The 23,000-nt window shown below is 36.4% G+C and overlaps 1 protein-coding gene across 2 annotated transcripts in view; it reads right to left on the bottom strand.

Moving 5' to 3' along the window:
* LOC113084125 (solute carrier family 45 member 4-like) overlaps positions 1-23,000 on the bottom strand; it is a 47,180-nt gene that overhangs the window by 3,248 nt on the left and 20,932 nt on the right. For both annotated transcript variants that reach the window (XM_026254773.1, XM_026254775.1), the window contains 5 exons: positions 19,350-20,185; positions 7,551-7,739; positions 3,656-3,835; positions 1,533-2,614; positions 57-156 (listed from right to left, as the gene is read on the bottom strand). In XM_026254773.1, coding sequence (XP_026110558.1) covers positions 57-156; positions 1,533-2,614; positions 3,656-3,835; positions 7,551-7,739; positions 19,350-19,629 — 1,831 coding nt within the window. In that variant the 5' untranslated portion in view covers positions 19,630-20,185. The remainder of the gene's footprint in view (positions 1-56; positions 157-1,532; positions 2,615-3,655; positions 3,836-7,550; positions 7,740-19,349; positions 20,186-23,000) is intronic.

Genomic DNA, 23,000 nt, shown 5'->3' with positions numbered 1-23,000 from the left:
GAAGAAACACACTTGAACAGATCAGACGGTCGCCTCTCTAGATTCAGGATACGCACCTGAACAGATGGCGGCGGTGGTGGCGTAGATCACCAGCCCCCAGCAGCCCATCTGAACCCCTCTGTGGTAGTTATGAAGGGCGGTGGAGTTCAGCGGAGCCTACAGGGACACACTTCAGGATTTAGGGTAAGAACTGGACGGCAGGGAAAGCACACAATCTTACACTTTATGCAAGAGTAAGAGCTCCCCAAAACATTTTAATCATGTTATATCTTCGAAAAACAAAAGTCGGCCAACTTCTGACATCTGTCTAAATCAGGGATTGCCAAAATAAATAAATACTGATGACTAAAATATATAAAAGTACCACTTAAGATTTCAATTTAATATTTCAACACATTCGCATGTTCATGGTTCTCTAATGTTGCTTAATAGTTACATGACATGCATGTAAACAAGTATAATATTTCATTTTCTTAAGTTTTAATTCGTTTTTATTATACCATTATTTATTTGAATTTTACATTTAAAAGATTAAAGATTAAAATCAGCCTTTATTTAAATACATAAATAGATTATTGTTTGGCTGATAAACCTAGCATGGTGTATTATGAATATTTTGTGACTCTTACACAAATTTCTTTTGTTCTTCTGTCCCATGTTGCTTAAGATAAAAGCATGCATGCAAATGTTAATGATTTTAACTGAACGAGAGATTTCTGAAAAGATTTTGAGAGATTGACAGCTCAAATTTTGATCTTTTTCCTAAACAGATCTATACGTAGTACTCAATTTGTCTATACTAGTGTTATGATCTTATCACAATGCTTTTTTGAAGCAAACGTTATGTGTCTTTTATGTTTCTTGATATAAAGAAGGTCTTATTGTATTATTTAATGCACTTGGCAGAGACTTATCTAAAGCGACTTAAATTTCATTCAAGTTGTACATTGGATCACTTCATGTATTCTCTTGAGAATCGAACCTATAGCCTTGGATTTGGTATTAGCACCGCGCTCTACTGTTTGACCTACAGGATGCGTTTCTACATTATAATAGCTCAAATAATAGAGCACGGCTCTAACGATGCCAAGGTTGTGGGTTCGATTCCCAAGGTATGCATGAACTGATCAAATGTATGTGTACCTTAAATGCACTGAATGCTCTTCAAAAAGCAATGCTCCTTTCATTGTTAAGTTGCCCTCATGGATACATGACAATAAAAATATAATTTAGGTTGAAAGATTTCTTATGCTTAGCTTACATTGTAGGCACTGAAGTTGTACATTAGAACAGTTTGTGCATTTCCTGGGAATCGAACCTACAACCTCTGCAATGCCAATGCACCATGTTCTACTGTTTGAGCTACAGGCATGCTTTTCTATGTTATCATCGCTCAAACAGTAAAGCATGGCATTAGGAGTGCTAAGGTTGTGGGTTCAATTCCCAGGGCATGCATAACTTGTTCAAATGTGTTAACCTGAATGCAACGTAAGTAACTTTAGATGCATTAAAAAAAGCAATGCATTGCTCACCGTTGGGTCGCCTTCATAGATGACCTGCCCCATGAAGTCGGTGTAAAACACGGCCTCTGCGATGACGGAGAACCACGTGACCAGATGACACACGCACAGTCTCAACAGCTCTTTGGGCATCTTCAGCATGGACATCCAGAGCAGAAGGACGGTGGTCTCGGTCTCGCCCTCCTCGCTCTCCGTGTCCCCGCTGGAGTTGGTGTTCCCGCTCTGGTGCCTCGTTCTCTGTCCTTTCCTCTGTTTCTGCCGCTTCTCTATCTCGTAGATGTCGTTCATGCTGCGGGACGGTTTGATGAGGAACGCAGCGTTGGCACGCCGGTAACGGTAGCGGTGGGATCCGACCCGGCCGTAGTAGGAGAAGGTGCAGGACGACTGTCGGTAGAAAGTGTGACGTCTGTGGCGCATGGATGCGTTGGTGCTGGAGGGTTTGATACTGGGCGGCCCGTGGCCGTTGAGGTCCGTCGTATGTCCGTTGGGTGCTTTGGATTGGTTGAGCTGACTGTTAAGCAGAGCTTCTTCTCCGTCACGTTCGGTCTGCTGCAGAAACGCAGACAGTCGGCTGAATTTCCCGCGCAGGAACTCTTGACTATCTACACTGCTGCTGCGCCGTGGCAGCGACCCATGATAGGAAGAAATGCGATCTTGGAAGATCGACGGCTCGATTTCACGCAGAAACAGCATGTCGTGGTGGTCCAGCGTGGCGTCAGCCATCGCCAAAACAGAGTCACTTTTACTTCGAACGATGTCGACGTCTAAAGAGTCCATGTCCAGCTCTCGCTCTGATCGCCGGTCCGAGTAGAGGTCGTAATGCTCGTAAGACTCTTCTTCATGGATCATTTCGAGCTGGGGTTGGTGCGCTGGGATTTTAACAGTGGATTCGGTTTCTGCCTCTTCATCCAGACGGTCCTGTTGAGGGCTGAACTGCTGCTCCTCGATGCTGAACAGGTGCAGAGCCACAGAAACGGTGAACAGAACCGTGGCGAACAGGAACAGAATTTGTTCTTGAGACTTGAAGGTTCGACCCAAGAATGTGTGCGTCCAGTCAAGACCCCCGAGGGCATAACCAACCGCCCCTCCGAGCCCTTAAACACAACATGCACAGTTTAGCACTCATTCTATATGGACATCTATGCAATAATAAAGCTTCTGACTTCTTGATAAGCGAATTTATTTAGTTTTGGTCTTATTTTCCATTAATCCATAAAAAAAATTATACAAATATTTTAGAATTTTACATTTAAGATGCATTTTCTTGTGAAGGAATATTACTATACTATAATATCTGATGTCACTGATAAAAAAAATAAAAAAAAATATTTGGAAATGTAACTTAAAAAAAAAAACAAGAAAAGAAAAAATGTCAATGAGTAAGTCCAAAAAAAAATTTACCCCATACCCCATAACATTTTTGTTTAGTTTTAAGCACAAACTTACATAAATAAAATAAAAATAAAATAAATAAAAGGTAATTTTGTTTCTCAAGGAAATGTATATTGATTTAAGAATATTTAGATTTTTGTACTACAAAATACACTGCAATAAATATATTTATTCTGAAAAATTAAATAAAAAATTGATAAGAAATCTTAAAGTATAAACATCTAAACACTCTTAAATCAAGATGGAGTTGTGTTTATGCATAAAACAAGAGAAAAATCTGTCAATGAGGTATGAAAAATAATTCTTTGAATTAACCTTACTTTCTGAATAAAGCATAGACTTACTTATATACAGGAAAATTATTTCTTATCTAGTGTTCTTTCCTATTTTCCAGCATAAATATTAAAAATTCTAAGTTCAATATGCTGTACCTCTGCCTGGGAAATAAATGACTTGAAATCTATTAAAATTACACGAGTTTACGACTAAAACAAGTAAGAAAAAGTAATCTTAAGTAAATATATCTTGATTTAAAAATGTGTAGATGTACAGTAAAAAAACAACAACAACAAAAAATATAATTTTTGACCTGAATTGAGTCATAGACTTTAGCTGACAGTCACGAACTGAATGGAAAAGTGTGTTTAAACACAAAATAGAGTGGCAACTGCATTTCTCAGCAGAGTGAATGTGACTTCTTCAAGCGGTTCATGTCGTGATGTAAGACTGAAGCAAGGCTGCACCTGCAGAGAAGGCGTGGATGTTGAGGGCCATGTCCTGTTCCTCAGTGTCGGCCACATCCAGCAGATACGCTCGTATGGGACCCTCCGTCGCATCCGCACAGAAATCCAGCACCACCACCCCCAAAACGGTCATCACGATTCCTATCGGCTGGTTATTTGGCACGTCTCCTAAAGCAAGACCTGAGACAGACAGACACACACGAACCGGTCATCTACTAGAAGAGATTACCATTCTGTTATATAGAGACTTTTAATAGTTTTCTGGTTCATTTGGAGAAAAAAAAAGTTAGTGTGTGTGTGTGTGCATGCGTATACATAGTGCATATAAATTAAAAACATAAATAATTTTAATTACTCAGATTACTAAAACCGTAAATAAAGCTGTATGTATATATTTAAAAAAAAACTGGAAAATTTTAAAGTATCTAACAAAACTAAAAAACAAAACTAAAATCAAATTTTGGAAATTTAAAAGCTTCAAAATATCAATAAATACTATAATATTTTATAAATGATTAAAAAAAAAACAGTTTGAAAAGGATTTAAATGTTAAGGATTTAAATGATGATCGAAAGCATTTTCAAAATTGCCAACATTTTTAAATGCTGGTTTTATTCAATACAAGTTTTATATTCTTTAATAGAATTATTTGACTAAAAAAGGAAACAATTAAACAAGCAAACAATACTAATGTCATATTATTGAAGATAAAAGTCATTTTTCAAACAACTGTATTTTCTTTTGGATTATTAAGTTTTGATTAAGAAATTAAGTTTTGGATTAAAAAAAACAATTATATAATGTGTCTGAAACATGTCAAATATATTAATATTCATACAAATGATTTTGAAAATAGCAAAAAAACATTAGGTTTTTAAAGTACCCACTTTTTATGAAATGTTACTTCTATAATCCCCCGTCATGCATAAATGATTACCCATTTTTATAGGTCAAAGGTCATCAGAAATCAACAGAAATTGATAGTTTATCACGTAAGTTAGACAGACACATAGAGTGGTCAATGCACTGAATGATGGGAGCTCTACGAAGGCTAAAATATCAACAAACAATGCAAACATACAGCAGATGACACGTCATCACTCACTGCTTCTATGCTCCGGAGGGAGTGCAAATTTACCATTCATCAATATTTCATATAGACTTTCAGCATATATTCAGCACACAGGCCTCTGGGAACTCAAACATCCCATAATGCATATGTGTCCTGACCTTGGGTCCTCCCATGAGCCATTGTGCTGTACATGTGTGTGTGAGTAAATACACAGATACACAGACATGTATTGATTGTTCAGGCTAATTTTAGGGTTTTTCCAGGGTTCCAGTAGCGTGTGTGTTTCTACAGTCTGAGCTCAAAGGAGAAACATGTTTAATGTGTGTTGTTTCTACTACTCACAATGATCTGAATGAGCCCCTAACCCAAAATATCAAACTTTAAAATATCTAATGATTTCATTCATAAACGATTCCTCACTGAGGACAGATGTGTTGTTACTTGTGATTGATTTTTGCCTGGTCAATTATAAAATTAGGAAAAGAACCCCACAGAACACACATTTTAAGCATCATGTTAGTGCAACAGTAAAAAAAAAAAAAAAAAATTCATAAAAATAAAACATCCTGGCAAAATCCAGAATATATTACCACCACAAATAAAAATAAAAAATAAAATAAAGCATTTTATAAAAAAAAATAAAAATAAGTAAAACGTATCTTTTAAGAAAAATATTTCTTAAAATGTAAAATAAATTAAAAGAAAATACAAAAAAATAAAATGACACTTTTATAATATGATAAAAATATAAAAATTATAATACGAATAAAATAAAATGAATTATAAATCTTCATTGAATGCTACAATAAAATTAAACATTACAGATATAATAAAATCAAAATCTCAACAAAAAACTCTTAGAACACCATATAAAGAAATGTACTGATGCAGTATTTTTAAACACGGTTCTAATGTTTAGTGAATAAATCTGTAAAAACAGACACAGACTCATAGCTATGTGTCGTGTCAGCAGGAGGCTGAGTATTACGCTTTCTTCCTGACAATGCAGTCGGCGCGCAGCTAGCTAGCCACGGAGACAGGAAGCTGTTCCAGATAGGCAATGAAAGGTAAAAAAAGGGCACAACAGGAAATGGTTCCCTGTGAACTGGTTCCTAGTCCTTTCCCATGTCATAGAGACCGACGGAGTTCATGCTGACACACACACACACACACACACAGTGTATGTATGTTTCACTTCTGCTCTCTGATAGAAATGTGTCTGTGAGAACATTTTCTCGTGTTCTGTGCCAAGAACAGGAGCATTTCTGTAAAAATCAGCTCCACTAACATCTCCCCTTCAAAAACACAGCATGCCAGACAGGTTTTCTCAAAGAAAGTCAACATGAACTGTTGTTTGCATGCCATTTCTCTCTGAAATGTAAAAGATGTTTGACTATTGCGTATTTATTATTATGTAATAAAGGCATATTTTATTTTTTATTAAATATTGTGCAAATAATACCAGAAACATGTATGAAGTAAATGGTCATTTTGATTTAATGTTAACTTTAAAAGTTTTGATATTTTGGAAATAAAAGTTTCTAAACTTAACATTTAGAAATAAATAGCAAAAGTATATAGAAGGTTACATTAACAAATAAATAAACATTAACTTTACATTTAGAAAAAAGTAACTAGAAAAGTTTACAGGCTAAATAAGTAAAATTAGAAAAGTTATCTTTCAGTTTAGAAAAAAGCTAAAGTTTGGAGAATGATAAAAAAAAAAAAAAAGAAAAGTTCATATTTAGAAATATTTAGAAGGATAAATAATTAAACAAATAAATGAAACACAAAAGTTTGAACATATAGAAAGAAAATAATTAGAATGAAATAGCAAAAGTATAAACAAGGATAAAAAACAATAAATTAACAATAACATAACATAATACAACATATCATGCACTAATGAATCACTGACATTAAATGGTGATTTCGATTTCATGTTGAATCTAAAGCTTTACTAAGACCAGTAACAGACAGACAGAGACAGACAGACAGACAGAGACAGACAGAGTCAGGCAGACAGACAGAGAGAGACACAGACAGACAGACAGACAGAGTCAGGCAGATAGAGACAGAGTCAGGCAGACAGACAGACAGAGAGACAGACAGAGTCAGGCAGACAGACAGACAGACAGAGTCAGACAGAGAGACAGACAGACAGAGTCAGGCAGACAGACAGACAGAGAGACAGACAGAGTCAGGCAGACAGACAGACAGACAGAGTCAGACAGAGAGACAGACAGACAGAGTCAGGCAGACAGAGAGACAGACAGAGAGACAGACAAGACAGACAGACAGACAGAGTCAGACAGACAGAGAGACAGACAGACAGACAGATAGAGAGACAGACAGAGAGACAGACAAGACAGACAGACAGACAGAGTCAGGCAGACAGAGAGACAGACAGACAGAGTCAGGCAGACAGACAGACAGACAGACAGAGAGACAGACAGAGACACTGACAGACAGACAGAGTCAGGCAGACAGAGACACTGACAGACAGACAGAGTCAGGCAGACAGAGAGACAGACAGACAGAGTCAGGCAGACAGAGAGAGACACAGACAGACAGACAGACAGAGAGACAGACAGAGACACTGACAGACAGACAGAGAGACAGACAGAGACACTGACAGACAGACAGAGAGACAGACAGACAGACAAGTAGATAGATAGATAGATAGATGTTATGATGATAAGAAATTATGATTTTATTTTGAATAATATGCACTGATGAATTGTTCACTTTAAGAGCAGTAACATGCACTGAGACAGTAAACAGTCATACAGATGTCATGTTGAGGTTGACAGAGCTGCTCACCTATCAGCGAGCCGTTGAGGAAGAGCGCGACGCCCAGCAGGACGCCCACACACAGTGCCAGGATGAAGGGCCGTCTGCGGCCCCAGCGCAGCGTACAGCGGTCACTGGCCGATCCGATCAGAGGCGTGAAGATCAGACCCAGGATGGGGCTCAGGAACCACGTCAGGCTGTAGTATTGCTCTGGAAGACCTGAGAACCACACACACACACACGGGTATGATGTCACTTCCTGCACGTCTTCAGTCAAAGTGCTGTTCCAAAAGCAGTTTGGGGTTGCATTACGTACATTCATTGTTTTCATAAACGAGCATTAACAGTAATATGATTAAAGACCCATTACAAGCCATTTTCAAAACCAGTTCAAATCATTAAAATGTAAAAAACAAGCAAAAAAACAAAACAACTGATACTCAGTCTAAGCTGATCAATTCTGATAATACTAATGCTTTCGCTAACATTATCTGACATTCAACATCACTCATCAAAAATATCACATATCTACTTCAATGAAAAAAAAAAAACTAAATTAGGCCTAAAATTTAAGATTTATGTGTTTGAATCTCACAAACACACACAAAAATATATTTATAACAAACCAATACTTGGGAAAATTAACTATATACCAGGAATCTGACATGCAGAAATTGGACATTAAATTAACCTTATTAGTTAAAGTTCAAAATTATATTAATCCAAATGGATGGAAATTCTATAAGCAATTCAAATATATAAATCTAGGCCTAAGTGTGTTTGGGTGTGTTTTTAATCTAGTTCACATTTCCTGATGTCTTCGCCCTGATTGCAGTAGGTTTTGGTCCTCAAGTTTCAGATCAGGACGTCTGCCACAGCTGGCACTCAAAAATATGATCTTATGACCGGATTCAATAAGGAAATAGGATCAGATTATAAAGTAGATTGTTTGTGAGAATAACAGGCTTTAAAAGTTGAAAGTTGAAATGACTCACTCCCACATGATTCCAATCAATTAGGCTGCTCTGCAAATCATTATTGGGTAAGTAATCCTCTAAAAGCCTAGCAAGCGTCCAGCTTACAAATACAAACTACTGCTTGATTGTTCCCGGATCAGAGTCTGATCAACAAACACTTTCCCAACATCAGCTGCTGCGTGATGATCCAGGAAGAAACACACTTCACAACAACAAACTTGAAGAGCACAGTGCAACACTGGAAAATCTCTCTTCTGTAAGAGGTTCCTCTGTTTTTATTTTAGTTAGATATATTATAACATGAGCTTTTGTTTTATTAATTTGACTGGAAACAACCAATCAAATTATTCAGCTTACAAATTTATATGTTATTCAAGTGAAGTACTTGGCAAAAGGATGCTATTTAGTATATTTTCCATTTTATTAGAGTATAATAGGGTCAAGTAAAGTAAAGTAAAGTAAAGTATAAATAAATAAATAAATAAATATTCAGGCAAGTCCTCACAGAAAAGACGGGTAAAATAAATAATTCTAGAAAAAATAAACAAAATTAAAATTAAATTACAAAATAAAAATTAAATAAAACAAAATATTCAGTGCTCATAGAAAATGAGTAAAATAAAATAAATTCTATAAAAGAAATAAAATGAAAATAAAATATAAATAAAAAATATTACTGATCATCACTGATCATCACTGGCATCAGAACGCCTCATTCAGACGACACTGATCATGTGGAGACGGACACTGCAACAATAATTCACACAAATAGAGGCAGAAGACTCTCACAGCAATCAAGTGTGTGTGTGTGTGTGTCCAGAGCTATAATAGGATTATCACACACACACACACTCTCAGGTCACAGACTGTCTGGTCTGTTACGTGAAGCGTTGAGGAGTCGGGTTCGGTGCTGAGATACAGGACACCAGAGAAGAACATTCCTGAAGTTACACAAGAGACGTCCTGAACAGATTCACAGCAAACCAGATCAGATCAGATCAGATCAGCCGTTCAGACCGAGACCAAAGACTCACACACACACACACACAGCACATCCACTTCAGACAAAGTCACATTACAGCTGAAATTAATCACTTTGAAATGTTAACTAGCAGTTAACCAGGTAACTTTCCAGGCAAGATTCCAGTAAGACAAATATATTTTTTTAACAAAAAAAAAAAAAAAAAAAAAATGAATAAAATGAAAGATTCAGTGCTTACAGAAAAAAAACTACAAATAAAAATTATATAAAATGTATAAATTGTAATAAATAACAATCATGTAATTGTTTATAATTAATTATTATTTATATAAATGTATAAATTATATAAATTTACTTAAGAATTTATTCAAATAAATTAATAAATTAACAAATAATAAAATAAATCAGAATATCAAAACTGTATCACTCACTATTATCAAATAATATTTATTAAAATATTTTAGTGTGAACAGGACACTACTATGAAAAATAAATATATAAATAATATACAGTATGTTTATAATATAAATATGCAAAATAAACAAACAAATATATTTACTTAAAATTAATAATATATTAAATAAGCTTTTTTTCTTTATTTAAATATTTATTTATAATCATTTGAAAATGAATTATGGTGAAATTACATTGTAAACAGAATTTTGTATATATGTATATATTCATTTAAGAATTATGATGAAATTGCATTATTTAAAAAAAAACACCGTATAACATGTACACCCATATAAAATTTATGAATATCTTCAGAATATTATTATAGATAAATATTTAAATAATAAATATACATTATAACATTACATGACAAATAAAAATAAAATCAATATTTAAATAATAAAAATAAATTTGCATATATACTAATATGAAATGTATAAATATATTTAGAACTAAGAATAAGAACATACATATATGTTAAAATGACATAAGAAAATAAATATAAATAATAAACATGTAATATATTATAATCAATATAAAATGAAATTTTAATTTTAAATATTACCATATTATTAAAATATGTTAACTGTGCACAGTACACATATACTGCATACACTACTTGTTTTCAAAAGTAGTTTAAAGTATGTCCCTCTGAAGTTTTCCATTGGACAAAAAAAATAAATCTCTCACAATTCTTTGTATAAAAACAAAAAAGAATGACTATAAAGTCCTAACTGTTCTCACGGTTGCTGTCAGAAATCAGCTGGAATAGAGCCACTGCACCTGCTGGTGAAAAGTGTGACGTTCAGAAAAAACCTCACGGTCCTCTGGGAAACTAGAGACTAGAGTCCTGAGAAGAGAGCCTTATCAGAGTCAGGACCGGATCTGACAAACACAAACCAGCCGGAAAACCGGCTCGCAGTGCCACCAGTCCACTTCCTCTTCCTCCGGTTTGTTGAGGTGTTGTTATATATTTAGTCACAAACACCGAGACGCGGAGACCTCCGAAACAGATCTGAATCAGATGCAAGCAAGTTATTTGTTCCTTGAAGTAAACATGCAAACAGGAAGATTTCAGTAAATAATCACAGGAGTCTTTCTGTTTCCCACCAGGTCAAAAATGGTGAACAATACTGAGAGCAGAGTGAGTCAAACCAGAGGAAGTCTTTTCTCCAGACACAGAAAAACACAAATCTAAAGCTCAGAGAGAGAGAAACAAACCAACAATAACCAGCATCCAAAACAACACGCTCCGGAGTCTGCTTCCAGCGGGGAATAACCTGTTTTAGGGATAAGGTACCTGGATTTTGGAGGTCAAGGGTCAAAATCAGGTTGACCGAGAAAGGCAAAACTCCTCCTTCACTGATTATTTAAATTTAAATTTAAATTAAAAATTAAATTTATGCATTTAGCAGACGCTTTTATCCAAAGCGACTTACAGTGCATTCAGGCTATAAATTTTTTACCTATCATGTGTTCCCGGGGAATCGAACCCCCAACCTTGCGCTTGTTAGCACAATGCTCTACCAATTGAGCTACAGGAACACATTTAGATGCATTCAGAGCCAGTTACACTAGACCTCATTTCCCAATCGCTTTTATTCATATGTATAGAAACGTTTCAAATCAGGGACGCAAGTATATGTGAAGATGCACTTGCTGACCTCTGACCTTTATAATCATAAACAGACACACAGAGAGACAGATAGATAGAGATACAATATAAATTCTAAATAAATATTAATAGATTTATAATGAATATTAATTATTAATACTATTAAACACATAATGAAATTACTTTATAAATAAGAAATTAAATAATAGTTAACATACATGCAAACATATAATATTACATTAATATATTAATAATATTATTTATTAATAAATATTTAACTAAGAAATAGTTATAGTTATATTATAAATACAAGTAAATAATGTAATGTAATGGACACATCTATAATATAAAATGTAAAAATACACTTAGAATTAATATTAATCATATTTAAATAAAAATAATTACATTATAAATTTGTTTATTAATAAAAGACATTATTAACAAAAATTAAATAATGAAAATAAACGTACATATAATATATAAATAATAATAATGATAATATATGATAATTAATATTAATGATTCATGTTTAAATAAGAAACATATGAAAAAAATACATAAAAAATACAAAATTAAATTACAATAATAAACACATCAGAATTTAAAAAAAAACCGGTGATTCTCAATTTATCCGAAATCTTTGTGCATTTGACCATGTGGGTAATATGCAGGTATCAGGTGTTCTGACACACTGTATCTGTGCACACACACACACACACACACAGAGAGAGTCATAATAAGTTCACTGACCACAAGGTCCCTCTAATGAACCCTAAGACTAACAAAACCCTCATTAGTCAGCCATCACCACTGCTGCCACTACAGCAACCTGTTCCTGTGAAAACAAGAAGTCTGCCAACACAGCGCTCACTGCTGCCCAAAACAAACCAGAGAAATCTGGACCGAGAGTGAGAGTGACAGGAAGAGGAAGAGGAAGGTCAGGAAGGTGAAACTGTCTAGAAACGGACAAAAGGCAAAGCAATGCGAGGAAACAGGTGCTGTGCTCTCTCTGTGTGTCAGGTGCACAGCGCTCTACAGCCAGAACACAGTCCCCCAATACCTTCTTCATCATCAATGTGCATTATTAGTCATCATTTTTACATCCAAATACAATAAACGTAACATTATTAGAACAATCATTTGACCAATCGTCTTTTATTAAACCCGTTAATCAGTACACTTCTATCGATTATGCAGCTTTTGTAATTCATGAACCTATTTATACATATTCTATACATTCATACGTTCTAAAAAATGCTGGGTTATTTAAATCCCAATTTTTGGGTTAAAATTTTTATGTAAAAATTCAACCCAATGATTGGGTTAGTCCATATTTGACCCAAAGTTGGGTTGAAACTGCCCAGTATTTTTTTTTAGCGTGTACATATATTCATGTTTAATACTGTAATGCTGCTTGCTTTAAAGTATTCTATTGCATAAAGTCTTATATACTGTAAATAAACATGACGTGACCAGCTGGAGTGCATTGATTGCAGGCCTTGTGCAAACATCCACATTGCTAAGATCAGATGCTTTCTTAACTGCTGTTTTCTCACCACTGTCTTGTTTGTTGTGTGTTTATTTCATTACAGAGAGAAAAGCGAGCAGCATTTGCTCACATACTCATCAGGATGTTTGCTAACAGTAATAGTAATATGTCGTTCTTGAAAGATTTGTTAAGTTTGATTCATAATTCGGGAAGATCAAGTCATCTCAGCGAGGGAATCGTTGACTTTGTGATGACTGCGCATGCGCAACATCCTATTGATTGTTCACAGGAAATAGAAATGATTAGTTCACCTCTTCGAGTCTTTGGGTCTGACTGGTTCGTTCTTTTGTCACATGGATACAGAAATTAACACGCTTACAGTTACGTGATGCATTTCTGGTCTCAAATTTTAGCTTTTTTGTGATGTGACAAAAGAATGAACAATACAGATCGGGACGTGTAGGAAACTAACAGACTGAACAACCTGAAACAATAAAATAATCGTTTGTGTTTCTCATTATTATGCATTGGTTGTATTAATGCAAAGGTAAAGGTAACATTTTTAACTATATTCTGCTGGAATGAACAAAATAATAAAAGAAAAGGTTTGTTCAATTTATTTTTATTCAAAGAGACAGTAAAATGATCTGAACTTTCCATCACTACTGAAAGTTACAGCTCGGGAGAAATGCAGATCAAGGGCGCATTGCAGCTGCAAAGGGGGCGAACGCAAGCACCCTTTCACGCGAGCACCCTTTCAAATGCTAAAATGACAAGTGGGACACCCTACAGTCTTGTATACTCAGACAAGCGGAAACGGACGCCATTGTAAGTCCGTAAGACTGCAAGTGCATATGAAGTGTTTCATTTGGGACAAGGCCTTACAGTGTTGCTCTACAGCGCCACACTGGTCAAACCGTGTCATAGCAGGCCTTACATGAGGTCATTAGAGAACGGCTATTCGACAACAAAAATATTTGTTGATAATGTCAACTAATGGATTCAGCCCTATATCTGGTTTCACTCAAAAATATGCTTAGTAAGAAAGCTTACTGTGGTTTGTTATTCATGTCAGTCAGATGGTTTCTTTCGAAGTCTGACTGAAGCTATATGAGGACTATCATGATCCAGCACCAGAAACTGAATCTCTCCAGACCTCTGATCCCGATTCACCAGCAGATGGCAGGATGAAATATTAACACGCCGGTTTCATATTCTCTTCCATTGCAACGTGTCCGACTGTAGCTTAACAGCTTGAATGATTCATCAAAGAGCGTGAGAGAGAGATGTGCGGTTTGGATCTGGTTAAGGATAGTGATCTGGACAAATAACAGACAGTGTGCATCGTCAATCCTAGGTGACTGACTCACAGCACTGATCTCAGATCAGCAAACATTGAGAAAAAACTAAGATAAATCAACTTTTGCTAGTAACAAACTTTCTAAAACAACTTAAGGTGATGTTTATCCATGCAAAGGTTGCCAGTTGCCACCAATATTTACTGCTATGCTAATAGTTAATGGTTTTGAGTGATGATGTCATGTTGCGATGCAGTTACTAGGGTGCTCTGTGTGGTTCCCATGTTGTTTCTAAGCACTGGTTGTCAGTGTATTGTTAAGAGAGAAATTGTGTGTTTTAATCATTAGTGGGTGGAAACTGACCTCTAATATGTCGGTCTGTTTTTCTCGTCTTTGAGCTCTTAAAAGGACATTTAAACTGCATGGATTTAATAACACACACACACACACACACACACACACAGATGGCGAGTCAGCTCAGTTATGTAACACTGCAGCAGTGCAATACACAGCACACAGTCGAAGTCAGCACTGCACTGCATATACAAGAGATCTAGAGCAATTTTACTCTTACAGCTAAACACACACACACACGCACACACACACACACACATGTCTGGTCAGCTATCCTTGTGGGGACTCTCCATAGTCGTAATGGTTTTTATACTGTACAGACCGTATTTTCTATCGCCCTACACCAACCCTACCCCTAAACCTAACCCTCACAGGAAACTTTCTGCATTTTTAGATTTTTAAGAAACTTCATTCTGTGTAATTTATTTGCTTGTTTACCCGTGGGGACCTCAATTTAGGTCCCAAACGTGACACGAGTCCCCATGAGTCTGTGTGTATTCAGGTTTAAGTCCCCACCAGAATAGAACAACAAGTACACACACACACACACAAACATACAAATACGTAAACACACAAATGCACACACACACAAACAAACTAACTAACACATACACACAAATGCAAACACACACGCACGTGCACACACACACACACACACACACACATCTCTCCTTTTCCTGGTCTGGGCTCAGTGTGATTCGTCACGCTGCTCTTGGCTCTAGGAAACCCCTGTGGTTACGGTCATCTCCTGGGCGGCTCTGCTTCCTACTTTTGTGGGCACATATTTCACAGAGGATGCCGTGCATTTCAAACAAAACGCTAAATGAGTTTCACTATTGTTGAGTCTGAGTGGTCATGAGAACTCGAGTCCAATCTGTCAGAGACTGACCAAAAACAGCCCAAAAGGGCTCATTGTTTGGCTATTTATAGAGTCAACAGAGACCTGTGAAATCACACGTCACAACCTCACTGCGTAGTGCTCACGTACACATCAGAAACATCACAACGAGTCCACACATCAGCTGAGAAACACCTGTAATTAACAGATCACAGCGCTGACAGTGCAGGTGTGCGCTGAATACTTGTGCCCTGTGTGTGAGATGTGACATACCCATGATGCATTGCAGCAGGCCAGAGTTACAGCAGGTTCACGAGCTGCATCTGCTGGACCATAACCATCTTGAGATTGATTGCTAGCGTGCCGCTTATAGTGAGCTAGTATATACAGTACACTAGTGTAATAGTATGTGATGTTACATTTCATAGATTCGATTCTATTAATAATTTATTAATTTATTAATAAGTTCTTTATTTTCATATGAACATTCATGATTATCTGTCGGAGGATAAATTGTTAATGTCCATTTAAAAATGAAATATAAATGCATTTAATACATGTTTTACTCTTTATATAAAATAAATAAATCTATGTACATACACAAACTTACATCCACATTTGCACATACATACTTCAAATTATTTATACTAAAATGTATAAAATGTATGTATTTTCCGCCATATTTGTTTAATTGACATTTAGACCAACAAATATGTCTAGTTATTGAATAAATAAAGTCTGCAACCAAAACAACATCCTTATACATTGGCTAAAATGTGCAGGATCTCCATGAGTCCATCAAGTATTCATACGGACACACTGGAGTACAGTCCAAACAGCGCAGAAGTACACTATTCCATACACTTTCAAACGTCAAGCGAGATCTACCGCAGCTAGGAGATTTTCAACAAGTTTTTGTGGCTTGTGTAGGACGTTTGCATGCTTTGGAATGAGCTTTGTTTGTTGACATGGTGTTTTTTCTCTCATCACTGTGGAATGCATGAAATCCACAGGCTGTACAAAGCTAAATTCCTTCACGATTCCACACGTTCCAGCCTCTCGCTAGCTAAGAAAAACACAACATGGCTCTGGGTTTGACCCCCAAGCAGCTGAGCATTCTGGGACACGTGAACGCTTGCGCTTCATCCCGAACCTCGGAATCCGCTGAGTCACACGTTCCCAACCCAGCGGCGGTCCGTGCATTCCCTCGGCCTTTGTTATGAGCGTCTGTTCACGGTGAAACGTACTGCTAACGGCTGATATTCATACGGGACCACTGTAAACATGCGTACAGTCCATGTCTTGGCTCATCTGGATCTGGATTGGTCTTTAATGTCGTCATGTTGAGCACCACATCCAGTCTGACAGTATAATTTACTGCTTCGTGCATCTAAACTAACCGTGAGGTATTGTGGCTAATCCAGCCATAACCAATTTAGTGAACTTTAAATATATCCCATTATACGAAACACACACACACACACACACACACACACACACACACGACTCTCTGATGGCTGGTGAACAAGGGCGGCTCAACCTCCTGAAATCCTCTTATCCGTTGCCATTGTAGTTAGGACAGCGAGTGCCTGATCGTCACAGACGCAGACTCACACAGGGCTCTGAAATCAGTGGCGCATGATAACATCAAGTCACTCGCAACTGACCTTGACCTGATGACTTAACCCTTTAAACCCGGAGAACTCACCATTAGCTTACATAATCACCAACAAGAGCCAAGTGATCAAGTTACTGACAATCAAGTACACAACAGTTACCCTTTTGGGAAAGTGTTTCATTTCAAACTTAGCTTTCTACTTTTGAGCAGTACTGCACAAGTAAACAGCACTTTTACATCTTTTTACATCAGTCCATCAATTTACATCTTGTGAAGCCAAAAGCTGCATGTTTGTAAGAAACTAATTGATCATCAAGACATTTTTTACTGCTTAACTGCTTCCAGCTAAAATATGCATCCTCTATTCATAATATTGCTTTCTCCAGTGAAGAAAGTAATCTCATCTGCATCAGGAGAGAAATATGCACAGATCAAGCACTGTTTTGTTATGAGAGATTATGGACTCATATATTTCCCAGACTTGGTCGTTTGAAATTAAAATATCTTAATGATGAATTAGAAACACATAGATTTTTACTTCACAAGACATTAACTGATGGACTGCAGTGATGTGGATTATTGTGATGTTTGGACTCTCATTCTGACGGCACCCATTCACTGCAGAGCTGCTTCTTCAAATCGGGTGAGGAAAAAAACTCCTCTACATCAAATGTTGTATCTGTTAATATTATTTAGTATACCTGAGCTAACATGAATTACTTTAACAATGCATTAACTAATGTTATCTAATGGGGCATTATTGCTTGTTACAAAATGTACTAAAATACAACAACAAAAAGCAAAGTAAAATGAGATGCACGTGTTATTAAAATTAAGAGCAGTGAGAGTCTTCTATATTTACATTTGCATTTATGCATGTGCCATCTCCCATGCATTTTTTATTTTGATAATAATAAGAAATGTTGCAGCAAATCAGTATATTAGACTGATTTCTGAAGATCATGTGACACTGAAGACTGGAGGAATGATGCTGAAAATACAGCGGAGCATCACAGAAATAAATTACATTTTAACAGATATCCTAACAGAAAACTGTTATTTTAAGTTGTAAAAACATTTCACAATTTGTCTGATTTCATTGTATTTTCGATCAATTACGTGCAGCCTTGGTGAGCAAAAAAGACTTCATTTTAAAACTATTAAAAATCATAACAAACTTTTTACTATTAGTGTGAAGAAAAGACACAAAGAAAGTTATTTATTAACAGATTGAAAAGTATAGAAGTAGATACAAGTAATCCATATCACAACAATCACTGTTGTCACATGAGCAAATGTGGCAGATGGACTTCCTGTTTTGACAAAAATGGCTTCTTCAATAAAACATGATGACTATGAGGAACAAAACCTGCTTCTCCAGGCTCACAGCTGCTTGCATGACAAAGTGACATATTTTCAGTAATATAAAGGCCTGGGGTGTCGTTTACATAATCTATAACTGGCAGACGAGTCATGCAACCTATTTCCCACAGCTCCTTTAATCTCTTCCTCATGATACGTCACACACACACACACACACACACACACACACACACACACACACACACACACAGAGACAGAGACAGAGACAGAGAGAGAGAGTTCAGAGATGAAGAGATGTTTCTTTGACAGCTGGAGAGGCTGTTTGTTAAAAACACTGAGAGTGAAGACAATTCAAACTGGCCAGAAATCAGAGCACAATCACTAATATTAGATTTACATGTCTGTGCCGATTATTCAGATCATTATGGGATGTCTAGTACAGTTAACCTAATCAACTAGATGTGTTCGTCTGTGGGTCCACCGCTCATTCAAGTGTCTCCATCTTTATAGCAGATATAGCAGAACTAGTCATCATATAAACATTAGATTCGGTTTCAAAATGTACTGACACCTTAATCAAAGCTGTCAATTATCCAGTGGGTTTTGAGCAAATATATAGTATTAAAAAAATTGCAGTCATTAAATTATAATATAATAATATATTAAATGCATATATGTTACTATAGATGTAAATAGCTAAATGCAAATGTACTTAAACAATGGAAAATAAATTATATACATTTAATTACTGATAACTGATATGTTTAATACGTATAAATGGGCATTTAATCCTCCTATTATCAGCACTTGTCACTGCTGGGCTGTGTCATATTTTATGATCTGGTTTATTATAATGTAATAGTTAGTGGTCAGTTGCCTCACCTATCTGCAGCAGTACAGGTGTGACCAGCGCCGTCTCCATGGCGTAGCAGAACTCTCGTCCGAACATGACAGCGCCGTGCATGACCCACTGACGCAGAGGGATGCGGTCGATAGATCCCTCGCTGACCGACTCCTCCTGACTCTCCAAATCCCGCCCTCCAGCCCCGCCCACTCCATTAGCCCCACCTCCTCCAGCCCGTTTCTCCACAGGTGTCACCACAGCGGCCTGCATCTGCACAGCGTCGGCCTCGGTGTTCTGTGGGGCCATCGTCGTCCGCATGCACTCGGAGCAGAGGTCACGTGTGGCTCCACGCAAATAATTCACTAAATAAATATCTAGGAAAAATAAAGCCAACAGCAACGCACCGCTTCTCGTGGACGTCCTTCTGTAAAGGAAATCTGTCGTGGATCGGACTCAAGGAGCGTAAAACATCCCGAAATGTGCCGTTTGATGAAGGCCGCTTGCAGGAGCTCTGGGACGGACCGTGTTGGGGGATTTGGTTCGGACAGTTGGGGAGGATATGACTCTACCATGAGGTCACTCCCACTGACGTGATGTGTGTGAGTGTGTGTGTGTATGTGTGTGTGTGTGTGTATGTGTGTGTGTGTGGGTGGACGTGCATGTAATTGTGTGTGTGTGTGTGTGAGTGTGGTGCAAGTGTGTTTACTGTCTACTGGAAACAGTAAAAATCCATATCAATTGCCATTCAGTTAATACCAGTTTCATGATTTGTATGGAGGAGGTGTTGTAGAGGGTGGAGGGCAGGCCGAGGGGTGAAGAGCAGGAGAAACCAGACGGAAAGCACCGGAGAATCCCCATGGAGCAACCGATCAATCTGAAAGAGAGAGAGAGAGAGAGAGAGAGAGAGAGAGAGAGAGAGAGAGAGAGAGAGAGAGAGAGAGAGAGAATTACTCAAACACAAAAAAAAAAACTTCACAGAAAAGATTCTCACACAATATGTATTTACTTTTATGCAGTTCTATTAATGTATTTACTCTTATGCATTATCATGTACTTTTATGCATTTACAATAATGCATGCACTTTTATGCATTATACCATAAAGCATGTAATTTTTATGCATGTACTTTTATGAAATTACATAAATGTGTTCTTTGATGCATTTGCATTAATGTTTGTATGGTTTATAAAATTATGCATGTACTTTTATGCATTAACATAAAATTATGAAAATTTTTTGGGCCAAATAAGGTTGACTGTGACATAAACGATGTGTTAGGTACATGGACAACTAATGTGCAGTCCCAAATAAGAAATCTGGGTGTAATTTTTGATTCAGCTCTAATGTTTGATCATCAGATTAAAAAGTAAAAAGATGCTTCTTTCAGTCGAGGAGTATTGCAAAAATGAAATCCTTTTTGTCTGATACTGATCTTGAGATCTTAAGATCTTGTGATTCATGCATTTATCTCCTCCCGTTTGGACTACTGTAATGCACTTTATTTGGGAGTGAGCCAATCTCTTATTTAAAAATTGCAATTGGTCCAAAATGCAGCTGCTTACTGCTCTCAGTTCCGAAAACTCGCCTGAAACAAAGGGGCAGCGTGCATTTTCAGTTGCTGGCCTAAGAATGTGGATATCACCTGACATCAGGTCTGCACCCTCAGTTGATGTTTTTAAATCTCACTTGAAAACATACTGGTTTCCTTCATCCTGTTATGTTGTTGTACAGTCCTTTGGTCTACTTTGTAGTGGAAAAGGCTCAATAAATAAAGTAGACTTGAGACTTAACATTTATGCATTAACATTAATTTATGTACTTCCTTGCTTTTACATGTAATTTCATAAAATTACATGCATAAAAGAACATGTTGATGCAAAACAGTACATATAATTTTAAAAGTATATGCATTGATATAAAATGCATAAATGTACATGTACTTTTATGCATTAACATGAATGCATTAATTTTTATGCATTAACATGTACTGTCATGACCCCATGCAGATGCTAAAAATGCCAGTGTTATGGGTTTGATTCCCAGGGACTGCATTAAGTCAATTCACTTTGGTTGAAAGTGTCTGCCATTTGCACAAATGATAATGCATGAAAGTTTTAATGTAAATGCTCACCCCATATTATTTCCCACTCAGTATTGTTGCTTCACTCCAAAATGTGAAATTACTGCCATTAAATACATTGCTATTGCAGTATCATGTTGTCTCGAAGCACTTCTCTAAAACATTCCTTATTTTTAATTTAAATAGATAATCTGAGGTTCTCGACAAACAGCAGAATTAACATATTTGGCGGGATTATACGGGGAGCTTTCAGAGATTATCCATTGTAAATATGGCACGTTTCAGAACGGGATGTAAATTCATATTAAAACCTTGAAGCACTTAAGCGTGCACAAACAATCAGCTCTGCGGTGGCACTTCATAAACCTCTTATCATGACGCAGATGTGAAATGAATCCGCGTGCGGTCCTGAGGGCTCATTAATACCCAACACAATGCACTTTGCTCATGGTTCAGTAACAGAGCTGACATTGTCTTCATGCATCCGAGTCTCCTGATTATACATTGCCTCATTTTTAGAATCTGTAAATAGCAGCAAAGGGAGGACGGAAAATTAGCATTTCCTAAACACAAGTAAAACTGGACCACAAACAATCAGGCTGTGCATTGATAAGCAGCATTATCAGTACAGGGATTGGTTGTTGTTCCAGCAGGCCGTCCCGAGCTACTGGAGGCTTGTTTATCATGTGAGACACTGAGAGGACACAAATGCGATCAGATTACAGCTCTATTCAGCACAGCAGTGAGGTGTGAGCAGCTGACTAGATTCCCATGAGTGAGCCCTGGGTCACAGGGGCGACGGTCTGATCTGACAGCTGATTGGTTATCTAATCCTGACTGGATCCTCAGCTTGTGAGTCGACGGGACACACAGACTCGCTCCGAAATCTACTGAGCTGCTGACGTAGACGGCAATTAAAGGCATCAAGAGCAAGCAGGCATAACTACAGGAGTAAAGACAGAGATATTTATCTTACAGTATCGGAGTAAATTTAGGTAACCAAATTCAAAGGCAGCACTGCATATATTCTTCATGGAAAAAATTAAAACTGCAGAATGCATTGCAGACATTACATACTGGAAAATTATGCAAGATGAAAGACAACAAATATTTAGTTAATTACAAAATTTTGATATTAATTTAATATATATATATATATATATATATATATATATATATATATATATATATATATATATATATCCTACAAACATTCTACCTCTTTTAAAAATCTAAAAATTAATAAAACAGAATAGAATAAAATAAAGAATAGCATAATTTAACAACATTTATCCTTTATGGAAAAAAAATCTTAGAATACATTGTAAAAACTTGTAATATTGCATCTCTCAAGTACATTTTGCTTTTACCACATTTGACCACACCAATATTTTATTTTTAAATGTTTAATCTACTTTAAAAGCAAGTTTATAAACATTAATTTTTTTTTTACATTATTTTAATTATTATGACATTAATTGAATATATATAAAAAATTGAAAATAGTATATTTAATATATATGATAAAAAAAATATTTTATAAGGGATATTTGTGTAAATATTATAAATGTGAACATTATACAACAACATTCTGACATTAATTCCATAG

Source organism: Carassius auratus, unplaced genomic scaffold (assembly GCF_003368295.1).
Source record: "Carassius auratus strain Wakin unplaced genomic scaffold, ASM336829v1 scaf_tig00039707, whole genome shotgun sequence".
NCBI classification, from domain to species: Eukaryota; Metazoa; Chordata; class Actinopteri; order Cypriniformes; family Cyprinidae; genus Carassius; species Carassius auratus.
The sequence above is the reverse complement of the archived record's forward strand: the minus strand, read 5'-3'. Positions and strand labels throughout refer to the sequence as shown.